This window comes from Lepus europaeus, chromosome 18 (assembly GCF_033115175.1).
Source record: "Lepus europaeus isolate LE1 chromosome 18, mLepTim1.pri, whole genome shotgun sequence".
Taxonomy (NCBI): Eukaryota; Metazoa; Chordata; class Mammalia; order Lagomorpha; family Leporidae; genus Lepus; species Lepus europaeus.
Genome location: NC_084844.1, coordinates 45,962,084 through 45,985,128, shown reverse-complemented (window position 1 = coordinate 45,985,128; position 23,045 = coordinate 45,962,084). Strand labels below are relative to the sequence as shown.

At 50.5% G+C, this 23,045-nt stretch overlaps 2 protein-coding genes and 1 pseudogene across 2 annotated transcripts; 1 reads left to right on the top strand and 2 right to left on the bottom strand.

Annotated features, from left to right (window-relative positions):
- Positions 1–443: 443 nt before the first annotated feature.
- On the top strand, positions 444–841 carry LOC133747120 (diazepam-binding inhibitor-like 5). The gene has a single exon (XM_062175297.1). It carries the CDS (start codon positions 489–491, stop codon positions 756–758), a length of 270 nt encoding a protein of 89 aa, XP_062031281.1. The 5' UTR covers positions 444–488; the 3' UTR covers positions 759–841.
- Positions 842–1,574: 733 nt separating this feature from the next.
- GLOD4 (glyoxalase domain containing 4) lies at positions 1,575–23,010 on the bottom strand. Its single transcript, XM_062216236.1, has 9 exons — positions 22,872–23,010; positions 20,382–20,431; positions 19,032–19,152; positions 17,328–17,472; positions 12,512–12,648; positions 11,472–11,558; positions 10,778–10,891; positions 10,602–10,688; positions 1,575–2,991 (listed from the first exon to the last, which is right to left on the bottom strand). The coding sequence occupies exons 1-9, from the start codon at positions 22,959–22,961 to the stop codon at positions 2,926–2,928; spliced, it is 897 nt and encodes a 298-aa protein (XP_062072220.1). The 5' UTR covers positions 22,962–23,010; the 3' UTR covers positions 1,575–2,925.
- LOC133776969 (large ribosomal subunit protein uL13-like) lies at positions 6,349–7,711 on the bottom strand (annotated as a pseudogene).
- Positions 23,011–23,045: the final 35 nt, after the last annotated feature.

Below are 23,045 nucleotides of genomic sequence, written 5' to 3'. Positions count from 1 at the left end.
TGTCCTGCGCACAGTTCACCCATACTGATAAAAACAGACACCTGAGGCCGGCGCCTCGGTCACTAGGCTAATCCTCCGCCTGCGGCGCTGGCACCCCGGGTTCTAGTCCCGGTTGCCCCTCTTCCAGTCCAGCTCTCTGCTGTGGCCCGGGAAGGCAGTGGAGGATGGCCCAAGTGCTTGGGCCCTGCACCCCATGGGGGACCAGGAGGAAGCACCTGGCTCCTGGCTTCGGATCAGCGCAGCGCCGGCCATAGCGGCCTTGGGGTGAACCAACGGAAGGAAGACCTTTCTCTCTGTCTCTCCCTCTATCTCTGCCTGTCAAAAACAAAAAACAAAACCAAAAACCATACACCTGAACAGACACAGTGCCGTCTCCCTTTCCCTTCTAGCCAAGACCTCGTTACTGGCCTCACGTGTTTCTAACTCTTCCCCCTGCAGCTCCTGCGCCAGCCACCACCTAGGAAGGCCAGAGGGGCCCCGCCTCAGGCATGGCAATGTGCCAGGTAGAGTTCGAGTTGGCGTGCGCGGCCGTCAAGCAGCTGAAGAACCCCATGAGCGATCAGGAGAAGCTGCAGCTGTACAGCCTCTACAAACAGGCCACCCAGGGCGACTGCAACATCCCCGAGCCTCCCACCTCGGAAGTGAAAGCCACGGCCAAGTGGGAGGCGTGGAACAAGAACAAAGGCATGTCCAAGATGGATGCCATGAGGAACTACGTGGCCAAGGTGGAAGAGCTGAAGAAAACTGAGGCTGGCTAGGGAAGCGGCACGGCTCCCCTGGCAGGGAGTGTGCTTCTCCAGCGCCCTAAAGGGTGGTGGGGATGGCTGGGCATCAATAAACCCCTTAGACCGCGTGCCTGCGACTGCTCGTGGGAGGGGGGCTTGGGGCCGAGAAGCCCACCCCTCTGGCTCTCCTCTCGGCATGGTTCTGAGTGCGCATCCCAGCCTCCCATGCCCAGAACATGGGAGCTGGGAGGAGACTCATGGCACACACCTGTCCCGAGATCAGCAACTTGGTCTCTAGAGAGGCTGGGGCCCTAGACCCCTAAAGTGCTTCAACTGACCAATAACCCAACACTAGGGAGGGGAACAGGGCTCTGTCTTCCAGGAGCTCCACTGAATACAGCCGAGGAAAGGCAACCTTTCAGCGCCATGCACAACACAGCGGTCGAGAACTGGTGGGGTGCATGGTTTTAAAATCGCAGCCTCTCAAAGTCACCTAAGGCCTACTTAGCAGCAACCAAATTTTCTGGAAAGTATTCCATAGCTAACCCTGTAGGGAATGACACGAATGTACCCAAGTATGTGGGGTCTGTTGGAGGCACACACGCCAAGCACACACAAGTGCCAGGGCGCCGGGGCTCAGCTTCCGGTCCTCGGCCGCAAGGATCAACATTGTTCCAGGTGGCTGGGATCAAAGCACTAAGTGGTATTCTCCTCTTTCTTGGGAAAGTCAGGTCTGCGGGGTCTTGAAAAACCACAACTCCTGCAACGTGCCCATTCTAAATCTCTATTTAAGCTCATGGCACATCATAAAGCCAACACATCGCAGGTGGGTAAACAGCATTAACTTCAGTCATGCATGGTTGTAAATTTAATATTTGATATATTTGATATATTAATATTTGATATATTAATTTCCAAGGTACATAGATGTGTTAGTCATTTATTACTTACGCTTAGAAAATTAACAAGCCATTGTCTAAAGACACAGAACCTTATCTGATTATATGAAGCTTGTATACTAATTTCCCCGTGTACAGAAAGAAATAAGAACCATTTCCCCCGGGGGAGGAGCAACTATAACTTAGTTTGCTGTGAAACTCATGACTGCTTCTGAAGAAAGGCAACTTAGGCTGTCAAAAAAAAAAAAAAAAAAAGAAAGGAAACTTAGGGTCAATGAAAAGTGTGGGGTGCTCCGGGGAAGGGAAGATGGTCTGTGAGGAGGCAGGCTGAGACTGCCCGCCACGGTGGCACGCCTCCTGCACACGCGAGAACAGGCCAGGACTCAGGGGTCACATCATACACACTATTTTGCAACTGGTATCCTCCAGGTCCTTCCGTTCCCTTCTCCCGGTTGATTCTCTACAGTCTGAGCCTGGCTAGCACTTTCAACTGAGAGACTCAGACTGGTCTAACAGTTTGATTTCGGAAGCCAATTTTCAAAAAAATTTAATAACACACCCAATACAATTCTGTTTGTAGTGACGTTTTTGGTTCTGTTCCAGTGATTAAAGCCAATTTGTCCCTTGAAACTAAACAAAAAATTACAAAAGAATTTTTTTTCAGGCTGAAGAAATCACTTAAGAAATTTTAAGAAATCTAATATAATGTTCTATCTTGGGAGGATTAAAAAAGTTATATGGAGAGCATGGCACAGAGCCAGGCACAGAGCCAGACAACACATGAAATCCCTGCTGGCTGTTTCCTCTGGCTGCCCAAAATGTCAGAGCAAGTGAGATGGGGGTGCCAAGCAATTCTTTTCGAACAAGGAACAAAGCTCCTCTAGAACAATCTTCAGTGTCAAGATCTGGCAGATCAAGACAAGAGCAGCTTTCCATCAGGCACTCCAGCCCGACTGTTACGAGCAACTGACTTGGATTTCTCTGACCAGTTGTGCTTGTAACACCTGCGTGACTCACAGCTCATCAAAATTCCCTCCATCCCCAGCCAAGGGTAGCGTCCCACGCGGCTGCCCCAGGCTGCAAAGTGACTGTCACACCTCTCGCAGTTACAAGTAGAACATGCCACTCCGGTGAAGTTTCTCCTCTGCCTGGACTAGTCATTGAAGTTCATTTCTAAAATGCGCCGTAGCTCTGAAAGATTAAAATCCACCACCATCTTCATCACCAAGGCCCCCTGCCTGCCCAGCGCCTCTTGGGTGCTGGCCAGGAACCACGGCACTTGTGTCACACGATGTCTTCCATTAACCCGAAGCCTTTGGTTTCTTCTGCTTAGCAAACCACTCATCACTTTTATCTGCCGCCATCGCCTACAGAAACAAATGGAATATTTGCTTATTCTAAGTCTGAAAAGCAAAAGACACAGCCCCTGTTACACCTCACTGCGCTATCGGAGGTCAAGGATTTAACACAGCTGGAGGAGTGGAGCAGTCTGTGACAGGACTGGGGAGGACTGGGCAATTGCATGGGGAGACACACCCTGCAGAGTCAAGGCCTTACAGAGCAGGCACCATGCACACCAGGCTGTGGGCTCTTTGGCAGAAGAGAAAGTGCTGTCACTCCTAGCACCCGGATGGATGATGGGCTCTCAGGAATCTTTACGTGCTCGTGAGACTCGGCCCGATACGAAGCCCAGACTGGGCTTCACTAAGCTTTTCACTGGGTGTAAAGCAGCTGGGGGGCCGGCACTGTGGCGTGGTGGGTAAAGCTGCCGCCTGCAGTGCCACATCCCATATGGGTGCAGGTTCAAGTACCTGCTGCTCTACTTCCGACCCAGTTCCCTGCTAATGTGCCTGGGAAAGCAGTGGAGGATGGCCCAAGCACCCTCGTGGGAGACCCGGAAGAAGCTCCCGGCTTCGGATTGGCCCAGCTGCAGCCATTGCAGCCATCTGGGGAGTGAACCGGCGGATGGAAGACCTCTCCCTCTGACTCTGACTCTGCCTTTCAAATAAATAAATAAACCTTTAAAAAATAAAAAGAACTTTAAAAAAAGCAGCTGGACGCTTTAGCGAGCAAGCCCAGCATCATCGCCTTTTGCTAAGGCCCTGAAAAGCCTGACTGACCAACGCCATTCAGTTTGGTAAGCTGTGCACCTCTCCGTTCAAGGTTTTGTCTTCACAAGAGTCTTTTTAGCTGTCGCATAAGAAAAACACTCATTCAGTCAATCAAAAAGCAGGTATGGAAGTTATCTTTGTAAGAAGTGGCGGTTCTGAGGTGCTACACTGGTGCCAGGCAACAGAGGCTGAGGCTCTGAGCGGTGCACAGAGCCGCTGAGGACTCACATGCGGAAACCTGTTATTCTGCACGAAGGGACACACACGTGTCTTAAGGCAACTTCTGTGAGACATGAGTGAGGTGAGCGCAGACCCACAGAAAAGGAGCAACTGCTGAGCAGGAGAAAGTATAAAATACTCCTCTTCCTCACCCAAGTTGCAGGATAATGACTGTGGCTGAAAATCAGGGGATATTTTTCTCTCCATCTAACTAAATGTAGTCTTTTTAATTTTTTTAAAGGTGTATTTATTTATTTGAGAGGCATAGTTATAGACAGAGAAAAGGAGAAACAAAGAGAAAGGTCTTACATCCGCTGATTCACTCCCCAGATGGCCACAACGGCCAGAGCTGGGCCGATCCAAAGCCAGGAGCCGGGAGCTTCTTTCGGGTCTCCCATGTGGGTGCAGGGGCCCAAGCACTTGGGCCATCTTCTACTGCTTTCACAGGCCATAGCAGAGAGCTGGATTGGAAGAGGAGCAGCCGGGACTAGAACCGGCGCCCATATGGATGCCGCCACTGCAGGCGGCAGCTTAGCCAGCTACGGGCCACAGCACTGGTCCCCTTTTTAGACTGAGAAACAGTGAAGCTGAATGTGGCTGCCTGGGCAGTGGGACTCAGAGTATGAGGTGATTTATTATTTTGATAAAAGTTAAAAAGTATTTTAAAAAGACAGGCTAAAAAAAATTAAAAATCTCATAAATATGCAGAAGTTCCTTTAGGAGCCATAAAAAGTGAGGAAAACGAGCACCTAATTGGTTTGGGGAACCCAAGAAAGCATCTGAGTTGGTTTTTTTTTTTTTTTGTAGTTGCAATTTTTTTTAAAGATTTATTTATTTATTTGAAAGTCAGAGTTACACAGAAAGGAAGAGAGAGAGAGAAAGAGAGAGAGAGGGAGAGAGAGAAAGGTCTTCATCCGTTGGTTCACTCCCCAAATGGCCACAACAACTGGGTCTGGGCCAGGCCGAAAGTCAAGAGCTTCTTCCGGGTCTCCCACATGGGTGCAGGGGTCCAAGCCATCTGCTGCTGCTTTCCCAGGCCACAGCAGAGAGCTGGATCGGAAGTGGGGTGGCTGGGTCTCAAACCAGCTCCCATATGGCTTTACCAGCTACGCCACAACACCAGCCCCCGCATCTGAGTTTTGAGGGATAAGCTGAAGAAGAGGGGAGAAGGAGAAACCCTTTGGGTGGAGACGAGCTGTTCTACTTGGTTCATGTGAAAAGCTCAGAGAACTGAGAGGGCAGCAGGGGCCTCAGGGAAATCAGAGCAGGGAAGGGCGGGCCCTCTGCCAGCGGACTGGAGCATTTCTGGGATGCCACACCTAGTGGAAGCTCAGGCACTTTTCCCACTCTCTGGATTTCTGCTTTAGGAAATAAACGCTAGCCACAGGAAAGCTGAGAAGGGCTAAGCCACTCTCCTGTGACTATCAACAGGCACTGGGTGCCAGGCAAGGCTCTCCAGCCAGTTCTTTCCTTCCTCTCTACCCTGGATAGCACCTTGTGTCTGGGAGTCCACTTGTCCAAGCTAGAATCCTCCAAGACAGTCTTGTTGTTGTTTTTAGCATTTAAGATACTTTTTATTTTTTAAAAGACTTATTTATTGGGGCTGGCACTGTAACGTACTGGGTAAAAGCTGTCGCCTGCAGCGCCAGCATCCCATATGGATACCAGTTCAAGACCTGGCTGCTCTACTTCCAATCCAGCTCCCTGCTAATGGCCTGAGAAAGCAGTAGAAGATGGCCCAAGGGCCTGGGGCCCTGCACCCACGTGGGAGACCCAGAAGTACTTAAGAATTTAAGAGTAACATGATATGACATCTGGGATTTGCCTTAGTACTTCCCAGTCCAAAACCAGAAGAAAATTTGGGGTGGGGTTGGTGGGAGGAAATGATTGACAGATGGCATCACACAGGGATTTGTTGTGCTCTCTTCTGGGTATACTGGAATCTTTAATCATGAAATAGTAAAAAAAAAACAAAACCTGTCAGGGCCACCACTGTGGCGTAGCAGGTAAGGTTGCCACCTACAGTGCCGGTATCCCATATGGGCACTAGTTCAAGTCCCAACTACTCCAGCTCTCTGCCATGTCCTGGGAAAGCAGTAGAAGGTGGCCCAAGTGCTTCAGCTCCTGGATCCTCATGGGATAACCGGAAGGAGCTCCTGGCTTTGGATTGGCATTACTCCAGCCGTTGCAGCCATCTGGGGAGTGAACCAGCAGATGGAAGACCTCTCTCTCTCGCAGCCTCTGCCTCTCTGTAACTTTCAAATAAATAAATAAATCTTTAAAAAAAAAAAAAAAACCTGTCATGGGAAAACATAGACAAAGGGTTTGAACATATAATTCACAAAACATAAATAACCTATGAATATGTGTTCCACAGCTTTTCAACAGGACAGGACAAATTAAAATCACATTGGGGGCCGGTGCCGTGGCTTAACAGGCTAATCCTCCGCCTTGTGGCGCCGGCACACTGGGTTCTAGTCCCGGTTGGGGTGCCAGATTCTATCCCGGTTGCCCCTCTTCCAGGCCAGCTCTCTGCTGTGGCCCGGGAAGGCAGTGGAGGATGGCCCAAGTCGTTGGGCCCTGCACCTGCATGGGAGACCAGGAGAAGCACCTGGCTCCTGGCTTTGGATCAGCGCAGCGCGCCGGCTGCAACGCACTGGCCGTAGTGGTCACTTGGGGGGTGAACCAACGGAAAAAGGAAGACCTTTCTCTCTGTCTCTCTCACTGTCTGACTCTGCCTGTCCAAAAAAAATCAAATCACATTGGGGAACCATTTGAACATGTGCTAGAATGGCTGAAAAAAAATCAGCAAAATACTGAATGTTGGCGACGAAGCGGAGGAACGGAAACCCTCATACACATACAGTGAATGCGTGGATGACTCTGGACACCTGGAACTTTCTTTTTATGAGGAATAAAGTCTCTTCTGGGCTCAGGCCAGGAGTCCATGGGTCATGAGGACTTTTGTGAATCGGAGTTCCCTTCTCCACATTCCTTCTGGCCTGTTTCACAGCCTTGTAGCCTCACGTACTGTTTCTTTTGGCAATGGATCTTGGCCTTCTCCTACCCCAGGCAGGCAAACTCTCTTATGGGCTTCAGGTGTGCAACCCTGAAGGCCACGGGAACCGCCACCTGGTTTCTTGTCAGAGGAAGGCGGCATCCCATCGGACACGCAGATGTGCTCCAGGACAGGCTGGCCTCGCTCGGCCCAAACGGGCAGTACTACAGTAGCTGTAGGCCCAGCAGTGGCAGGGGCATGGGGTGGATTGGTGTTCATTTGTTTTTGGAGGAAGGCCAGTCACTTTAACTTGTTCTGTAGAAACTGCACGAAATGCAGGATATGATCAGTACCTTCCGGCCCAGTAGTAGCTGCTTGGCCACAATGGCCATCAGGTGTAAGAGATGGCCTTGGCCATCCAGCACCAGGACCTGCCCTGCTACCATCTTCAGCAGCTCCCTGTGCTGTTCAGCATCTTCTTATGAAGAAAAAGCAATCTGGGCCAGTGCTGTGGTGTGGCAGGTGAAGTTAGCGCCTGCAGAGCCGGCATCTGCCTGGGAGAGCAGTGTCGAATGGCCTGAGTGCTTGGGCCCCTGCACCCACTTGGGAAACTGGGGGAGGCTCCTGGCTCCTGATTTTGGTCTGGCCCAGCTCTGGCCATGGTGGCCATTTGGGGAGTGAAGCAGTGGACAGAGATCTTTCTCTCTTTCTCTCTCTCTGTAGCTCTGCCTTTTGAATACAATAAATAAATCTTTAAAGAAAAAAGAAAAAAAAGAAAAAGCAATTTGACTCCTAGATATATGCCCAGGAGAAACAAAAGAGATATCTACAAGAAGGTTCAAGCAAAAATATCCACAGCTATTTGCCTTATAACATATAAAAATATGGAAACAACCCCAGTGTCCTACCTCAGAGGAATGGGTGAACACATTTTTATGTTCATAAAATTAAATAACATTGAACAATAAAAGAGAACAAACTACAAAATATGCGATTACATGAAAGAATTTCAGCAATGTTATGTTGGAGCCAGGCACAAACGAGAACCTACTGAATGACTGTTTGTATGAAGTCCAAGAGCAAACAAAACTAATCCACAGTGGCAGGAATCCGAACAGTACTGCCTCTGGGAGGTGAGGGGACAAACCAGTTGAAAATGGCCAGGAGGGAACTTTCTGCAGGGAGGACAATGGTGTGCATTGAGTTTCGAGCAGTGGTTGTATGACAAAATACACAACGTTCTGTGGAAAGGTTCTCGTCATCAACAGCAAATACTCGTCGGCAGCTCAGAGAGAATTCAGGAACTGGAAGTGAGCAAGTCAGAGAACGGCTGACGGCGGAAGTTCACAGCAGAGGTAACCAGAGTAGTAGGTGACCTCCCTTCAGAGGAGAATGTAGAATAAGAGACAGCCAAGGGCTGTGGCGCAGTAGGCTAAGCCTCCATCTGCAGTGCCAGCAGCCCATATGGGCGCCAGTTCATGTCCCAGCCGCTCCACTCTGATCCAGCTCTCTGCTGTGGCCTCAGAAAGCAGAGGAAGATGGCTCAAGTGCTTTGGCCCCTGCACCCATGTGGGAGAGCTGGAAGAAGCTCCTGGCTCCTGGCTTCAGCTCCAGCAGTCACAGCCATCTGGGGAGTGAATCAGCGGATGGATGGAAGACCTTTCTCTCTGTCTTTCCCTCTCTGTCTGTAACTCTACATCTCAGATAAACAAATAAAATCTTAAAAAAAAAAAAAAAAAAAAAAAGAGGCAGACAGCCAAGGGGGACTGTGGGTAAAAGCTGCCCTGGGAAATGACCCAGGAAGGGGTGCCCGGGACTGGAGAAGCGAGCAGAGGCACGAAGGGGGCTCACAGGAGGGGGACATCGGCCGACAGCGGTGTGCAAGGGCGAGAAGGAGAGCAGAACAGATGTGCCAACTGACAGGCTGCTTGGATTCTCTTTCCCTTCACGATGACATTTACAAAGGCTGTATTTTCTAGACGTTTCCTGTTTTAATTAACACTAATTGAGTTTCTGCTATTATCAGCAGTCTGGCAGGCTTTCTGTAAACTACACAACAATCCTATAGGGTGGACACTCTCACTGCCTCAAAGTTTTAGATAAAGAGGCTGAAGTTTAGAGTTTAATTGCTTATGACCACTCATGTAGTTATTAAGTGATAAAACTAGGGTAGACTGATTCATTCCTTTAATCATTCAACAGAACACAGACTATCTATATCTATTACTTGCCAGGTATGTGCTAGGTAGGGGGTGGGGCACCATTTTATTGCCAAGGAACCAGCAATTGCAGGCCATACAAAATTATCAACTTAATTAGATTTATTTATCAACTGAATTTATCAACTTCATTATCAACTTAATTAGACTGCAATGGATTTACTGAATTTCGAGCCCCACCTGCGGTTGCCTTGGCAGGGCCAGACCAGATGATTTCGCAGGCCAGACGTTCCCCGCCCTGCGCTAGGAGCTGGGATACAGAAAGGATCGACTGCCTGGAGTGCCTCTGATAACAGAATGGCTGTTGGGTGGCCAGTGATGAGTGAGCATGAGCACGTAGCTGAGTGATGAAAGCCGTGTAGAATGCAGAGCGAAGTGTAAATGGGAGGTAGGAGGTAGGGGCTGCACAGACACACTATTTAAGAAGAACCCTGGAGCAGACATGTGGCACCGTGGTTAAGAGGCCATATCAGGGGGCCCGGTGCTATGGTGTGGAGGGTTAACGCCCTGGCCTGAAGCACCGGCATTCCATATGGGTGTTGGTTCTAGTCCTGGCTGCTTCACTTCCAAATCTGCTCTCTGCTAAGGCCTGGGAAAGCAGTAGAAGATGGCCCAAGTCCTTGGGCTCCTACACCCATGTGGGAGACCTGGAAGAAGCTCCTGGCTTCGGATCAGCACAGCTCCAGCTGTTGCGGCCAATTGGGGAGTGAACCATCGGATGGAAGACCTCTCTCTCTCTCTGTGACTCTGACTTTCAAATAAATAAATAAATCTTAAAAAAAAAAAAAAAGAAAAGAAAAAGAAAAAGAGGCCGTATCAGAGTACCTGGCTTCCAGTCCCGGCTCTGCTCCTGACTCCAGCTCCCTGCTAATCTGCACCCTGGGAGGCAGCGGGGCGGCTCGGACAGTTGGATTCCTGCCCCCGACATGGGAGACCGGGACTGAGTCCCAGACTCTTGGCTTCAGTCTGCCTCAGCCCCAGATGTTGTGGACATCTGGGCAGTGACCCAGAGGATCAGAGAGCTCCGTCTCTGCCTTTTAAATAAACAAATCTAGCCGTGAAGAAATCTGGAGCAAGGACGGAGGATAACTAAGAAGGAGCTGCCGGGGCTTACTAGGATGCGGGCAAGAACACTTCACTGGGCGGGCAGAGATGGGCGTGGAAGGACGGAGGAGAGGTCACCCAAAGAGCAAAGGCAGAGCGAGGGCCTGGTTTCCAGGCTTTTCCATTCAGTGAGCAGAATAATGCTACAAACAGGAGCAGTGGTTCCCCAGAGCAGCCTGAGGCTGTGGGAAGCACAAATGCTGAGCCCAGAGAAGATGAGATGGAAGCAGCAACGAAGACACAGGTCCCACTACAAAAGGACACGGTTCTCTGGCCCCTCCCGTACCCATGTAGTGCTGTCCCCACCGAGGCCTAACGAGACTCACGTCATCCAACAACTTGCTTCCTTCCGGATCCACCTTAGAAAGTTCTCGAAATGCTTCATCCCCAACAAAGCAAATTTCATGTCCATCCTGCAACAGTAAAGAGGAGAGCAATTTGTCAGAAAGACGTTGCTGGGGTAAGCACTGGCACAGCTGTCACTTTCCTAAGAAATACTCACAGGGTCGGCCAGAATGACCACGTGCACTGTTGCTTTTCCTGGAGTATCCAGACTCACCAGGGGAGTCAGAATCTTCTGGTTCTCCCTTCTCATCAAGTCTTCTAAGTCGGGCAACTTGAGGACAACAAAAAGGCAAAGTGAACAGGGGTCACGCACTACTTTGATGGCGTGGTCCTCATTAGCTGTAGAGTAGCAGCACGTCAGTTAGAAAGAAACAAAGCACTGCAGGGGTTCTTGAACCAACTGTTGAACTTGATACCAAAGCCACCATCACAATGAGCCTAAAGAGGGGAAGGCTGGAGTCAGTGCTGTGGCGTAGTGGGCTAAGCCTCCGCCTACAGTGCCAGCATTGCATATGAGCGCCAGTTTGAGTCCTGGCTGCTCCTCTTCTGATCCAGCTCTCTGCTATGGTCTGGGAAAGCAGTGGAAGATGGCCCAAGTGTTTGGGCCCCTGAACCCACGTGGGAGCCCTGAAAGAAGCTCCTGGCTTTGGATGGGCTTGGCTCCAGCCATTGCAGCCATCTGGGGAGTGAACCACCGGATGGAAGACCTCTCTCTGTCTCTACCTTTCTTTGTCTGCAACTCTACCTCTTAAATAAATAAAATCTTTCCAAAAAAAAAAAAAAAGGGGGGGGGAAGGTGTTGAAAGAGCCAGTCACAAAGCGTAAGCCCAAGATCTGCTATCAAATATTACCTCTTTTTTGGGGCAAGAAAAGGCAATTCTTCCAAAAGCTGCTGCGTGATCAACTGTACCCTTGATGCCCTGTAGCTCCAGCTTACACTGAAAAAGAGTTAAAGTGGGCTGATTTTGGAAACAGTTATACGCACATATGGTAGAAACTTTAAATGGTACTAAAGGGATAAAGTAAAGCTAAGTCTCCCTTCTCCCCAACCTCAAAGACCCTGCTAAGTGCACACATGCATCTTTTTATTATACTCATATGGTAGCACAATTCACAAAGTATTCTGTTCCTTGTTTTTCTTAATGTTATCAGTTCATAAAGACTTGCCCCAGTCTTTTTCACAGTTACGTAGTAATCTATTCTATGACTGAACGTAAATTATTGACATTCCTGTAAGCCACAGGTCCCTGGGGTTCTTATCTTTCAATGTTACAAACAAAGCTGTGACAGATAACCTTGTACTTGCTCTTCTGTGTGTGCAAGTTCATCCTAGGAGGATTGCTGGAGCAAAGTACAAGGACTAAATAGTACTCAAATGCTAAGTTATCTAGAAAAAGAGCAGATAGGGGCCCAGAGGTTAAGATGCTCAACGCTCAGGTCCCAACAGGAGTGCCGGGCCCTGATACCCAGTTCCACTAATGATCCAGCTTCCTGACAACGTGGACTTGGGGAAAAGCAGGTAAGGAAAAGCTCAAGGAATTGGGAAACCTGGATTGCGTTCCTGGCTCCCAGTTTCAGCCCCCGTCACTGCGGGCATTTCGGGCATTTAGGGAATGAACAAGCAGATGCGAGTTCTTTCTCTGTCTCAAAAAAAAAAAAAAAAAAAGAAAAGAAATCATGCATTAAATCTTGTCTCCATCTCTTCTGACTAAGCAATTCCACTTCTGAAAAGCTATCTGTGTGGTGAGGTTATCACTAATTTCCTTTCTCTGTTTATCTGTATAAATATTGAATCACTATGAAGAAACTATGCGAGCAATCTTCATGTTAACCTCATTCACAAGCCAAGTCCAAAGTAAGAGGTGTGTCATTTCTCCCCAAGATGGCTCACCTGGTTATCTGCATAGCCCAGCAAGGCCCTCTGCTTCTCTTCATCCTTTTCGTAAATTTTCATTCCCAGTAGATTAGACCAGTAGTTCAAGGACGTCTGAAGATCAGACACGGCTAACGTTACTTTCACTACAGAATCTGCAGGGGAAGAAACGGCAGGCTTAAGTAGGTGAGTTCAGTGCCACAGAGTCGAAGGGCAAAACTGGCCCAAGTGGAAATAGATGTGGTTCAGTCTAGGATGGAAGGGCTCATTATTCAATAGATGGCACTATGACAACTAGTTCATCATTTGGTGGGGAAAAGCTACAGGTTTGAACTAACTCGCAAAACACATTTCTTTTATTTTTGACAGGCAGAGTGGACAGTGAGAGAGAGAGACAGAGAGAAAGGTCTTACTTTGCCATTGGTTCACCCTTCAATGGCTGCTGCGGCTGGCACACCGCACTGATCCGAAGCCAGGAGCCAGGTGCTTCTCCTGGTCTCCCATGCGGGTGCAGGGCCCAAGGACTTGGGCCATCCTCCACTGCACTCCCCCGCCATAGCAGAGAGCTGGCCTGGAAGAGGGGCAACCGGGACAGAATCCGGCGCCCCAACCGGGACTAGAACCCGGTGTGCCGGCGCCGCAGGCGGAGGATTAGCCTAGTGAGCCACGGCGCCAGCCAAAACACATTTCTGATAGGTTAAAGAATGAAACCAGGGCCAGCACTGTGGAGCAGCAGGTTAAGGCACCACCTTAGAGGCCGCATCCCATATGGGCACTGGCTCAAGTCCCAGCTGCTCCACTTCTGATCCAGCTCCCTACTAATGTGCCTGGGAAAGCAGAAGATGGTCCAAGTCTTTGAATCCCTGCACCCACATGGGAGACCTGGAAGAAGCTCCTGGCTCCTGGCTTCAGATCGGTGCAGCTCCGGCCATTGCAGCCAACTGGAGAGTGAACCAGTGGATGGAAGACTCTCTCTCTCTCTCTCTCTGCCTCTCTTTCTCTCTCTGTGTAACTACGACTTTCAAATAAATAAATAAATATTTTAAAAAATTAAACAAAGCAGGAGAAAAATTTGAAATATTGTTACTTTTTGTAACAAAAATTTTTAAATCACCTTTAAACATTAACAGGAAAAAGATGAACATCAAAGAAAAATAGGCAAAAGGCACAAAACAGTAATCCATAAAGGAAGGGATTAGAATGGGCAATGAATGCATGAAAGACATAAAACCAAAGACACTGGAAAGCATATAAAATATTTCGTTATCTAAGGGGCAAATTGTTTTCAAAGTCCGCACATTGCTGACTTGTTCCAACAGCTTGAGCACACTGCTTGCTTTGACAACATAAATTCTAAGATTTAAAAACAAGTTAACACTGCGAGCTGTATTAGTGCAGGGGTAAAACTCACAATCACCACGCACGTGTGAGTTAACGCATTCCTGGGCAATAATTTGACAGAATGCATCAAAACCTTTAAAAACGTCCATTCTCAGCAACTCAAAAAGTAACTGCGGATGCAAGAAGGGCTTTCGTCGCCAGACAGTCCTCACAGAGCTGCTGGGAACAGTACTGGCACAGCACAGCCAGCCAACAACAGCGCTGTAGCACCATGCAATTCCTGCAGTGGAATGTGAAGAGACAGACCGTTCTCTCCATACATTTTAGTAAAAGATTAGGGAGATAAACAAAACTATTAACTGCAGTTATGTCTGAATTTAAAGGTACTGTTTTCTTTTTTCTGCCTTTGGCTTCTGCTCATCTAAGAAAATAATTTTTATTTTGTACAAAGAATACAAATTAGAACACCTGACATTACTGGAACTTCTGTACTGCAAAGAGACTTTCTGAGGAGCTGTTCCACGTCTACATCTGACTATGAAAAATTCAAAATACGCTTCTCGGGTTTTCTCTGCCTTAATCCTGTTTGCCAGGACAGCAGCACCATGACCAAGGCAAGGTGCTCCTCCCTAGTGTCCCTGGCTGAGACTGGAATTCGGTTTTCCCACTCATTTCTTTTTTGTTTGTTTAAAGATTTATTTATTTATTTGAAAGTCAGAGTTACACAGAGAGAAGGAGAGGTAGAGAGAGGTCTTCCATCCGCTGGTTCACTCCCCAACTGGCCACAACGGCTGGAGCTGTACCGATCTGAAGCCAGGAGCCAGAAGCCTCCTCTGGGCCTCCCATGTGAGTGCAGGGGCCCAAGCACTTGGGCCATCTTCTACTGCTTTCCAAGGCTACAGCAGAGAGCTGGATTGGAAGTGGAGCAGCAGGACTCGAACTGGCACCCATATGGAATGCCAGCATTGCAGGCAGTAGCTTTATCTGCTACACCACAGTGTCACTCCCCCCAACCATCCCCCCCATTTCAAAATCAACAAATCCCAGTGGAACTGGAGCCTGGAGGGACGCAGGGACAGGAATGGGAACAGGTGGGTGGAACCACATAGCAGGGAGTGATTCCAGGGGACAGAGGCCAGCGGGGCTGACAGAGTCCACTACATCACCAACCAGAAGCTAAGGCCTGAGAAGTGCTGCCATTCCACATTACAGCAACATGCCAGGACGGTCGTGCAGGTGGGAACGCTTGGGCCCAGAGGTGTTCCAGACTCTGGAGTTCTCATTTCAGACCATTTGCATAGACCTGACTGGTTAAGCACTGCTGATCTGAAAATCTGAAGTCAAAATGCTTTCTGAGCGCTGACACTTAGGTTCAAATTCTGGAGCAGTTTGGATTTCTGATTTTCAGGCTAGGGATGTGCAATCGGTACTGAAAGACCACTTAAGCCTGGAGAAGACAACACAGTGGAGTTGGCTACAGGAGTTAGGGTCAGTACATAAAACAATCACCCGGTAGCTAAAGTAACAACAAAGCCCTTCCGCCGCCGGGGAAGTACAGGACCGCCAGCTCTCTGCAAGTCCCACTCGGCCACTGCGCCTCCCAGGCTGGGAACTGGTCTGTGTTCTGCTGAGCGCCGGATGAGAAGCAAGCCCAAGTGAACACTAGCGTCAGAGCCAGCAGGAGGGCACTCGGCTCCCAGGGCAGACCCGCGGGGGAAAACACAACCAACCCGGCTGCCGTCGCAGGCCCGGAAGGAGACGGGAAGAAGAACTGCCTGGGTCCATCCCCAGCACTTACCCCTCCACCTTTGTTTTGCTTTTGTTTTTGATTCACAGACTACATAGTTGAATTTGCAGAAATTAAATACACACAGCGAGACTGTCCCTGCCACGAGCGAGACACGCCTTGCCAAGTTTCCTTCCTGCCCCAAGCAGCTGTCAGTGGCGGGCTGCTCATGGCCGTCCCATCCCTGCCTCCCTGCTGGCCAACACTGGAGTCTGGGAACTGACCTCAGCTCCAGGAGGTGGCTAACTGGTCTAGGGGCAGTTCTACGTCCTGTGCCAGTGATGGGTTCCAAGTCTGCCTGGAGGTTGGCCCGGGGGTTAGGCGCCACTTGGGATGACTGCCTCCCCACCAGGGGCCGGCGCTTGAGTTCTGCCTATGCTTCTTGCCAGTGTGCACCCCGAGGAGGCGATGGCTCAAGTACGTGCACCCTGCCACCCACGTGGGAGGTCCAGATGGAGTTCAGTCCCCATCTTTGTCCTGCCCCAGTCCCAGGAGTGAACCAGTGGGCAGGAGATCTCTGTCTGCCACTCTGTCTTTTAAATTAATTTAAAAATGAAATTCTCAGAAAAGGGCAACAAGCAACCAGTTGTGAATGTGGGAGCACGCAGCACCGACCGCTGCTGGCACGAGGGGACTAGGAGGAGCAGATGGAGGATAAGAGTGGACAAAGCACAAAGCTGGGTTCTTGGTACATTGCTGAGCTGCTCAATGAACCCTGACATCTTTCTTACTATAGTGTCTACCCTGAGCTAGAAAATATCCCTATGGTTCAAACAGCTTGAGCTGGATTTTCTGTAAACTGCAGTCAAAAGAACCTAAATAGATAGGTTACCAGTAGGAGAACAGAAGCAGTCTAGCTCCCTTACAGTTACATACTCAAGTTTTCTTTTTCTTAATTTTTACATAATTATTTATTTGAAAGGCAAAGTGCCAGAAAGACACAGAAAGAGAAAAGAGATCTTCTATCTGCTGGTTCACTCTCCAAATGCCCACACCATCTGGGCTTGGCCAGGCTGAAGCCAGGAGCTGGAACTCAATCCAAGTCTCTCCACTGTCGGGGAGGCTGGGCCCAAACAGCGGAGCCATCACATCATCTGCTGCTTCCCAGATGCATTCGTCAGCAGGGAGCTGGGTCAGAAGCAGAGCAGCCAGGACTTGAACCAGCGCTCTGTCAGGGGATATGGGAGTTCCAAGCAGCAGCTTAACCTATAGGACCACAGCGCCTGCTCCTTTAAAAACATTATTTACTTATTTATTTAGGAGGGAGGGAGAGAAAGAGAGTTCCTATCCTCTGGTTCACTCTCCAAATGCCAGCAACAGCTAGGGCTAGGCTGGTCCAAAGCTGACAGCTGGGGACTCCATCCAGTTTCCCTTGTGGGTGGAGTGACCCAAGTCCGTGAGCCATTACCACGGCCTCCGAGGTGTGCACTAGCAGGAAGCTGGAGTCAGGAGGCAGAGGGAAGGACTGAACTCAGGCCCTGCAATGTGGGGTCCGTCAGTCTGCACCACTGGGTCAAACGCCTGCCCCCATGCCCTGAAGTTCCAACAGGAGAACATGATTCCTAAGAGAACAGTGAAAGCACTGGCTTGGGAAAAGCATGTCATGTTAATAGAGAAAGATTCCACAAGACAAAGAAACCTTGCAACCTCTCTCCTTTCCATCAAAGACGCCTTCAGACAGAGGCTTTTATGTCCTAAGATAATTACCTGCCTGAGGCGCACTGTGCTTCTGCAAGTAGAATCTATACCCTCCTGGGGCCTCGGCTTCAAAGATGCCTTCGGCAACTTCCGTGAGCGGCCACTCCAGCTCCTTGGCGTTGCTGACGGCCTGGCTGGAAGCCAGTGTGATACCCTGTGAAAAATAACATCAGCCCCGTACAGACCCAGCACGACGGCGAGCCAAAACCCCTCTCTCCTTGGGCCGAATCACCTAAGGTTTCACTGGCATTGCTGGTCTCTTCCCAGTGATTGCACGGTAGGTGCTGGATGCTTTCTCCCACAGGGACAGACCTCCTTCAGCTGTGGGAAGCGTGGTCCGTTTAACACCACAGACACCCTCTTCTGATTTTAAAGCTCTATCCTGAAAAATCTCATTCATACTTACTTTGTTCTACCAGCTACCTATGAGATAACTTGTTTTTACTTTCATATTTTAAGTAAAAAAATTTAAACAAACTATCGAAGCATCCTTTGAGTCTAATCAAAGTAGCCAATAATGTACACTTATGCCTCTGGTAAGGCCTGCTTCGTTTCTAGCTTGGATTACGTTAACAGATGCTCTGTTTCAGTCTTGTTCCGCCATCAACCATTCTGTAGTTAAGAGTAAATTTTCTAAAACACACCCCTTAGGCGGCTGGCATTGTGGTGCAGCAGATTAAGCCACTGCCTGTAATACCAGCATCCATATCAGAACACCAGTTTGAGTCCTGGCTGCTCGGCTTCCAATCTAGCTCCCAGCTAATGCACCTAGGAAGACAAAAGATGGTCCGAGTGCTTGGGCCCTACCACCCACTCGGGAGATGGAGTTTCAGACTCCTGGCCCAGGTCCTGCCACTGCAGCCATCTGGGGAATGAACCAGCAGATGGAAGACCTCTGTCTTTCTGTGGGGCTGGCATTGTGGAATAACAGGTGAAGCCGCTGCCTGCAACATTAGCTTCCCATGTAGGTGCAGCTTTGAGTCCTGGATGCTCCACTTCTGATCCAGCTCCCTGCTAATGGGCCTGGGAAAGCGGTGGAAGATAACCCACATGCTTGGGCCCCTGCACCCTCTTTCCTTCCATTAAAGATGAAACTCCAACTCCTAGCTTCAGCCTGGTCCAGCCCAGGCCATTGTGGCTATTTGGGGAGTGAACCAGTGGGTGGAAGATGTCTCTCTGTCTCTCCTTCTCTCTCAGTAGCTCTTTCAAATAAATAAAATAAATCTTAAAAAAAAAACAACCCTCTCTGTCTCATTCTAACTTTGCCTTTCAAATAAAAATAATGCTTAAAAAAGAAATAAAACAGACCACGTCCCATGGTCTATTCTCAAGACAACGGGTAGACCCCGCTTCTCCTATGCTCAAAACCCCTGATGGTTTTTCGCTTCTCTCAGGGATGGCTCATAATGGCTGCAGAGGCCCGCCCCACTGGGAGGCCATCTCCTACCCCCTCCCCGGCCCGCCCCACTCGGGCCGCATGGCTTCACGGCAGGATCCTGAGCATGCCAGGCACTGCGTGAGGGCCCTGCCCATACTGCCCCCTCTGCCCGGGACACTCTTCCCTCAGAGATCCCCCCAGCTAGCTCCCTTGCCTCCTTCAAACCTGGGCTCCCACGTCACTTCCTCACTCACACACACCTTCCCCACCTGACCTCAAATTAAAACCAGCCATCTGCCCTGGCCAAAAAGTAGCCGGAACAAAACACTGCTCACCAGGAAGTCATTGCCAAGCTTGTAGCTGCCAATGCCGTAATTGTACGTCAGTTCTGCAACAAAATGATCATCCTCAGGCCCAAATCCCACCATGGTTTTACTCCATCTCCCATCGTAAGGCCTAGAAGGGGCAAAGAAAACAAGCCCAGTGACCGCAAGTAAAATCTGCCTCCCGCTTCCCCCAAGGAACTCTCTGGGACACAGGTGGGCGCTCCCTCGGGTCCCACAGACGGAGCTGAGAAGGCTCCTGGGCCGCACCGACAAGCTCCAAAGATCACCTGTCTGGCACTGACCTGGGGAAAGACCCGTTTACCTTTACCTTAAAGCAGGAAGCAGAATCCCCAGACAGCTCCCCCGGGTCCTTCGTTTATTTCCTTGCCCGTCCATCAACAAGCACGCAATGGCCTGCAGGCCTTGGAACTGTGCGTCTTGCCATGGCTACTAAGCTTCATGGTAATCGTCAGGCACTGCTCACCTAGAGCCTGCATTTACTTGTTCATAGTAGGACATAAAACGTATTCAGTCTGTGTCCCTGGCTCCTGTCACCCTTGGAGCTCCCTGCGTGCCAGGGCTGTCTTTGTTACTCAGTCAGTACCTTCACAGAACCCTGAGCTTATGCTAAGGAACTGATTCAGCCTGAGTCCCTGGGACGGCCTCGGGACAGCCTCAGGACGGGGCTGGTGACCAGAAAGAGCCAGTGAGTGAAGCGGTGGAAAGACCAGCCTCACTCCCCTTCGGCAAGGTGGGGCCCGGCTCTGTTCCTCCGTATGAAAACTCCTGACCAAGGCTGACGGAGTTTCTGGGCGGCCAGCACGGGAGGGGCAGGGAGAGTGGTATGCCCGGCACCTCCACGCCGCCCCCGCCATGCCTCGCGCTGTGTGTCTCCGCTATCGGATGTCTCTCAGTTGTATCCTTTAGAACAAACTGGTCAACAGTAAAGTGTTCTGAATTCTGCGAGACATTTCAGCAAATGATCGCATCCAGAGAGGGCTCTTGAGAATCCCGTTTACAGCTGGCCGATCAGAAACACCCGAGGCTTGGACTTCTGACGTCTGAACTGGGGGTGGTCTTATGGGACTGAGCCCCTGACCTGTGGGACCTGACACTGACTCCAGGGCGATGCAATCAGAACTGAATTACAGGGTAGGATACCCAGCGGTATTCAGAGCGCGGGCGAATTGCTTGGGGTACCCGAAGCTCTGTGACGCTGTAGAGAAACGGTACTGCCCAGTGTTCCTGCAGTGGCTTTGCTAACTTACTGCCTGTTGAATTTACTCCACTGCGCTTTACCTGCCTCCTGTTCTTCTGGGGATCAAAGCCTAAAGGAGACTGTCAGACACAGGGGCATACCCATTGCAGGAAGCTTTGCAGCCTTCTTCAAACTCCTCATGCCGCAGAACCTGCCAAGGGAGTTAGAACAAACGACACAGCTTTACTTCCACTGCACCCGGCGGGTGTAGCTCAGACAAAAGGTCGAAATACAGGCACTACCATTTGTAGGCTTTATTTGTCCAAGCGGAAGGAAGCTGAGAAAGAAGGAAGAAGAAAAGGAAGAAAAAGAGGGGAAGGGGAGGGGGGGAGGGGGGAGAGGGGAGATTACATTCATGCTCTTCCTGGGCTACTTGGCCGATTGGTTACGACCCCCCATTCTACATCAGAGTGCCTGGGTTTGATTCCCCGCTCCAGCCTCCCTCCAATGCAGACCCTGGGACGCAGTGGTGGCGAAGCACAGCCCGACAGCCAAGGCCAGGCTACCCAGCAAGCCGTGACATCAACTGAGGCTAGGAAGCAGTGCTGTGCTGTGCAATGGGGAAGTGCGGCCCCAGCCTCAGCGCAGGCTGGGTCGCTGACCATCTGAGCCTCGGCCTCCAGGATGCCGTGGCGGCGAGTGGGTAACTCACTAAAGCAGCTGCCACTGACCTCAGACACGGCAGGCACCTGTGCAGGAGGCTGCTGCGCCAGGTCAGACTCTCAACACTTGTCCTGAAGACTCAAATCACCTTTACTGACGACCTTCCCGAACAGCACGAGACGAGGTCCCTACAGCACACACCCCTGCTCTGTGGAGGATGTTGAGCAAGCTCCCTCCTCCCTGCAGCATAAAGTCCAAATTCCTCAGCTCGGCACTCAAGATGCTACCAGAAGCAATCCCACCTCTAACCCTGATACCCCAGCTCCTCGAGCACAGCCCTAGCTAACGGCAGACACGACTGCTGTTTCCCAAACACACCCTCCTCCCTTGCATCGTCTACTCAGTGTGTCTAGTGTAACACCTCCCTTACATTTTTTAAAACTTGGGTTTGGAATTGTGGCACATGCTGGAATTTCCTATCAAAGTGCTGGTCGGAATCCCGGCTACTCTGCTTCTGACGTGGTTTCCTGTCAAGGCACCTGGGAAGGCAGCGTGAGTCGGCCCAACTTCTTGGGCCCCTGCCACTGATCCATGTGGGAGACTTCATGGAGTCCTTGGCTCTTGGCTTTGGCCTGGCCCAGCCCTGGCTGTTGCAGCCATTTTGGGGAGTGAGCTAGCAGATGGAAGATCTTGCTCTCTTTCTCTTCCTGCCTTTCATATAAATGAATTAAATAAATCTCTACAAATCTTTTTAAAATTTGTTATTTTTTGAAAGGTAGAGAGAGAAAGAGAGAGAGAATCCAATGGTTCACTCCCCAAATGCCCACAGCCAGGAACTCAATCCAGGTCTCCCACGTGGTTAGCCGAAACCCAGTTGCTGGGGCCATTGCTACTGCCTCCCAGGGTCTGCATTGGTGGGAGTCAGAAATGGAAGCCAGGCACTCTGATGTGGAACTGGGGCGTCTTAACCGTTGGCTACACGTCTGCTCTCCCTCCCTCTAACCTTGATCTTGGAAATCCTGTCTGTTTTTAGAGGTCAACTTGATTACTTCCTGATGACACAGGTTGGAACACCTGTCCTTTTGTATTTTTATAGTAGTACATAACACATAACACGTATCAGTCAAAATCCTACACAGAGAATCACGTATAAACCTCACAACAACTCTAGGGTCAAGAAGAAAATACAACAAGGAAGAGCTCTGTAGTGTTCTGCTATCACTTAGGCAATTAGGGCTTCCAGTTCTGTTCTCACTATGTACAAATTCAGTGGCCACCCCACCCTACCCCAGACCATGAGCTCTAAATGAGGACAGATACCAGGCTCACGTGCACCCCAAAACAGAGCAGACATCTAAACACTGACAGCTGGATTCCCAGAAGGCTGTCTGCAACCCTCCTCTTCGGCAGGGTCTCGGCACCTCTGAAGAGGTCCTTGCAGGCGTGCTCCCTACCTCCAGCTAACCAGGAGCTCCCTGGGAACCTCCACTTACGTTTTCCAGCCCAAGAACCTTGCAGTATCACTTCTCAAGGCTGGAGAGAGGCTGCTCTCGGGCACCCGGGAGGAGAATGGATTCCGGGCCCCCCTGCCCCCGCTTCGATGTGGGCTGCTGAGAGGACTCGGGGCGCTTACGCAGACAGGCTGCGGAGCCCCAAGGGACCACTCAAGCCAGCCCTGTCAGGAGCAAAACCCGAATAACCTGACAACCTACACGGAAAGGCTCCCCTTCGGAAGAGACGGAGTTCCCGTTCGCTGCAAGAGCGATCTCTTTTTGCCTGCTCACGTCGCTCCGACCAGGCTGCGAGCTCCCCAACGGCAGAGGCTTAACAAATCCTTGCGCAAGACTTTCGTGTGCCAGCCCCCTCCCCCGCCAAAGGCCTCCCAGCCCGAAATCCGCAGTTCGCACCGCTTTCCGCGGCGCCCACTGCAAGTCCGGAGCCTAAGCCGGGCCCCCAGCCCCACCCCTCGCCCCCTTCCCGTCCAGCACCTTCATCCCCAGGACGTCGCGATAGAAACGCGCCGTCTCGAAGCGGTTTCCCACTTTGAAAACGAAGTGCAGAGCTCGTCGCGATGCCATGACTCCCGCCGCCACCACACTGCCCGCCGAGCGCCGCCAGCGCCGCCCCGCCCGCGGGCCCAGCCTCGCGCCGATGACGTCACC

Excerpts from the sequence above, each read along its gene's own strand:
- LOC133747120 (XM_062175297.1), top strand. The coding sequence starts at position 489 with ATGGCAATGTGCCAGGTAGAGTTCGAGTTGGCGTGCGCGGCCGTCAAG.
- GLOD4 (XM_062216236.1), bottom strand. The coding sequence starts at position 22,961 with ATGGCATCGCGACGAGCTCTGCACTTCGTTTTCAAAGTGGGAAACCGC. Across the intron at positions 20,432-22,871 it reads GCGACGTCCTGGGGATGAAG|GTTCTGCGGCATGAGGAGTT; the intron begins GTGCTGGACGGG and ends CTCCCTTGGCAG. Across the intron at positions 10,892-11,471 it reads TTTCTTGCCCCAAAAAAGAG|TTGCCCGACTTAGAAGACTT; the intron begins GTAATATTTGAT and ends GTTGTCCTCAAG.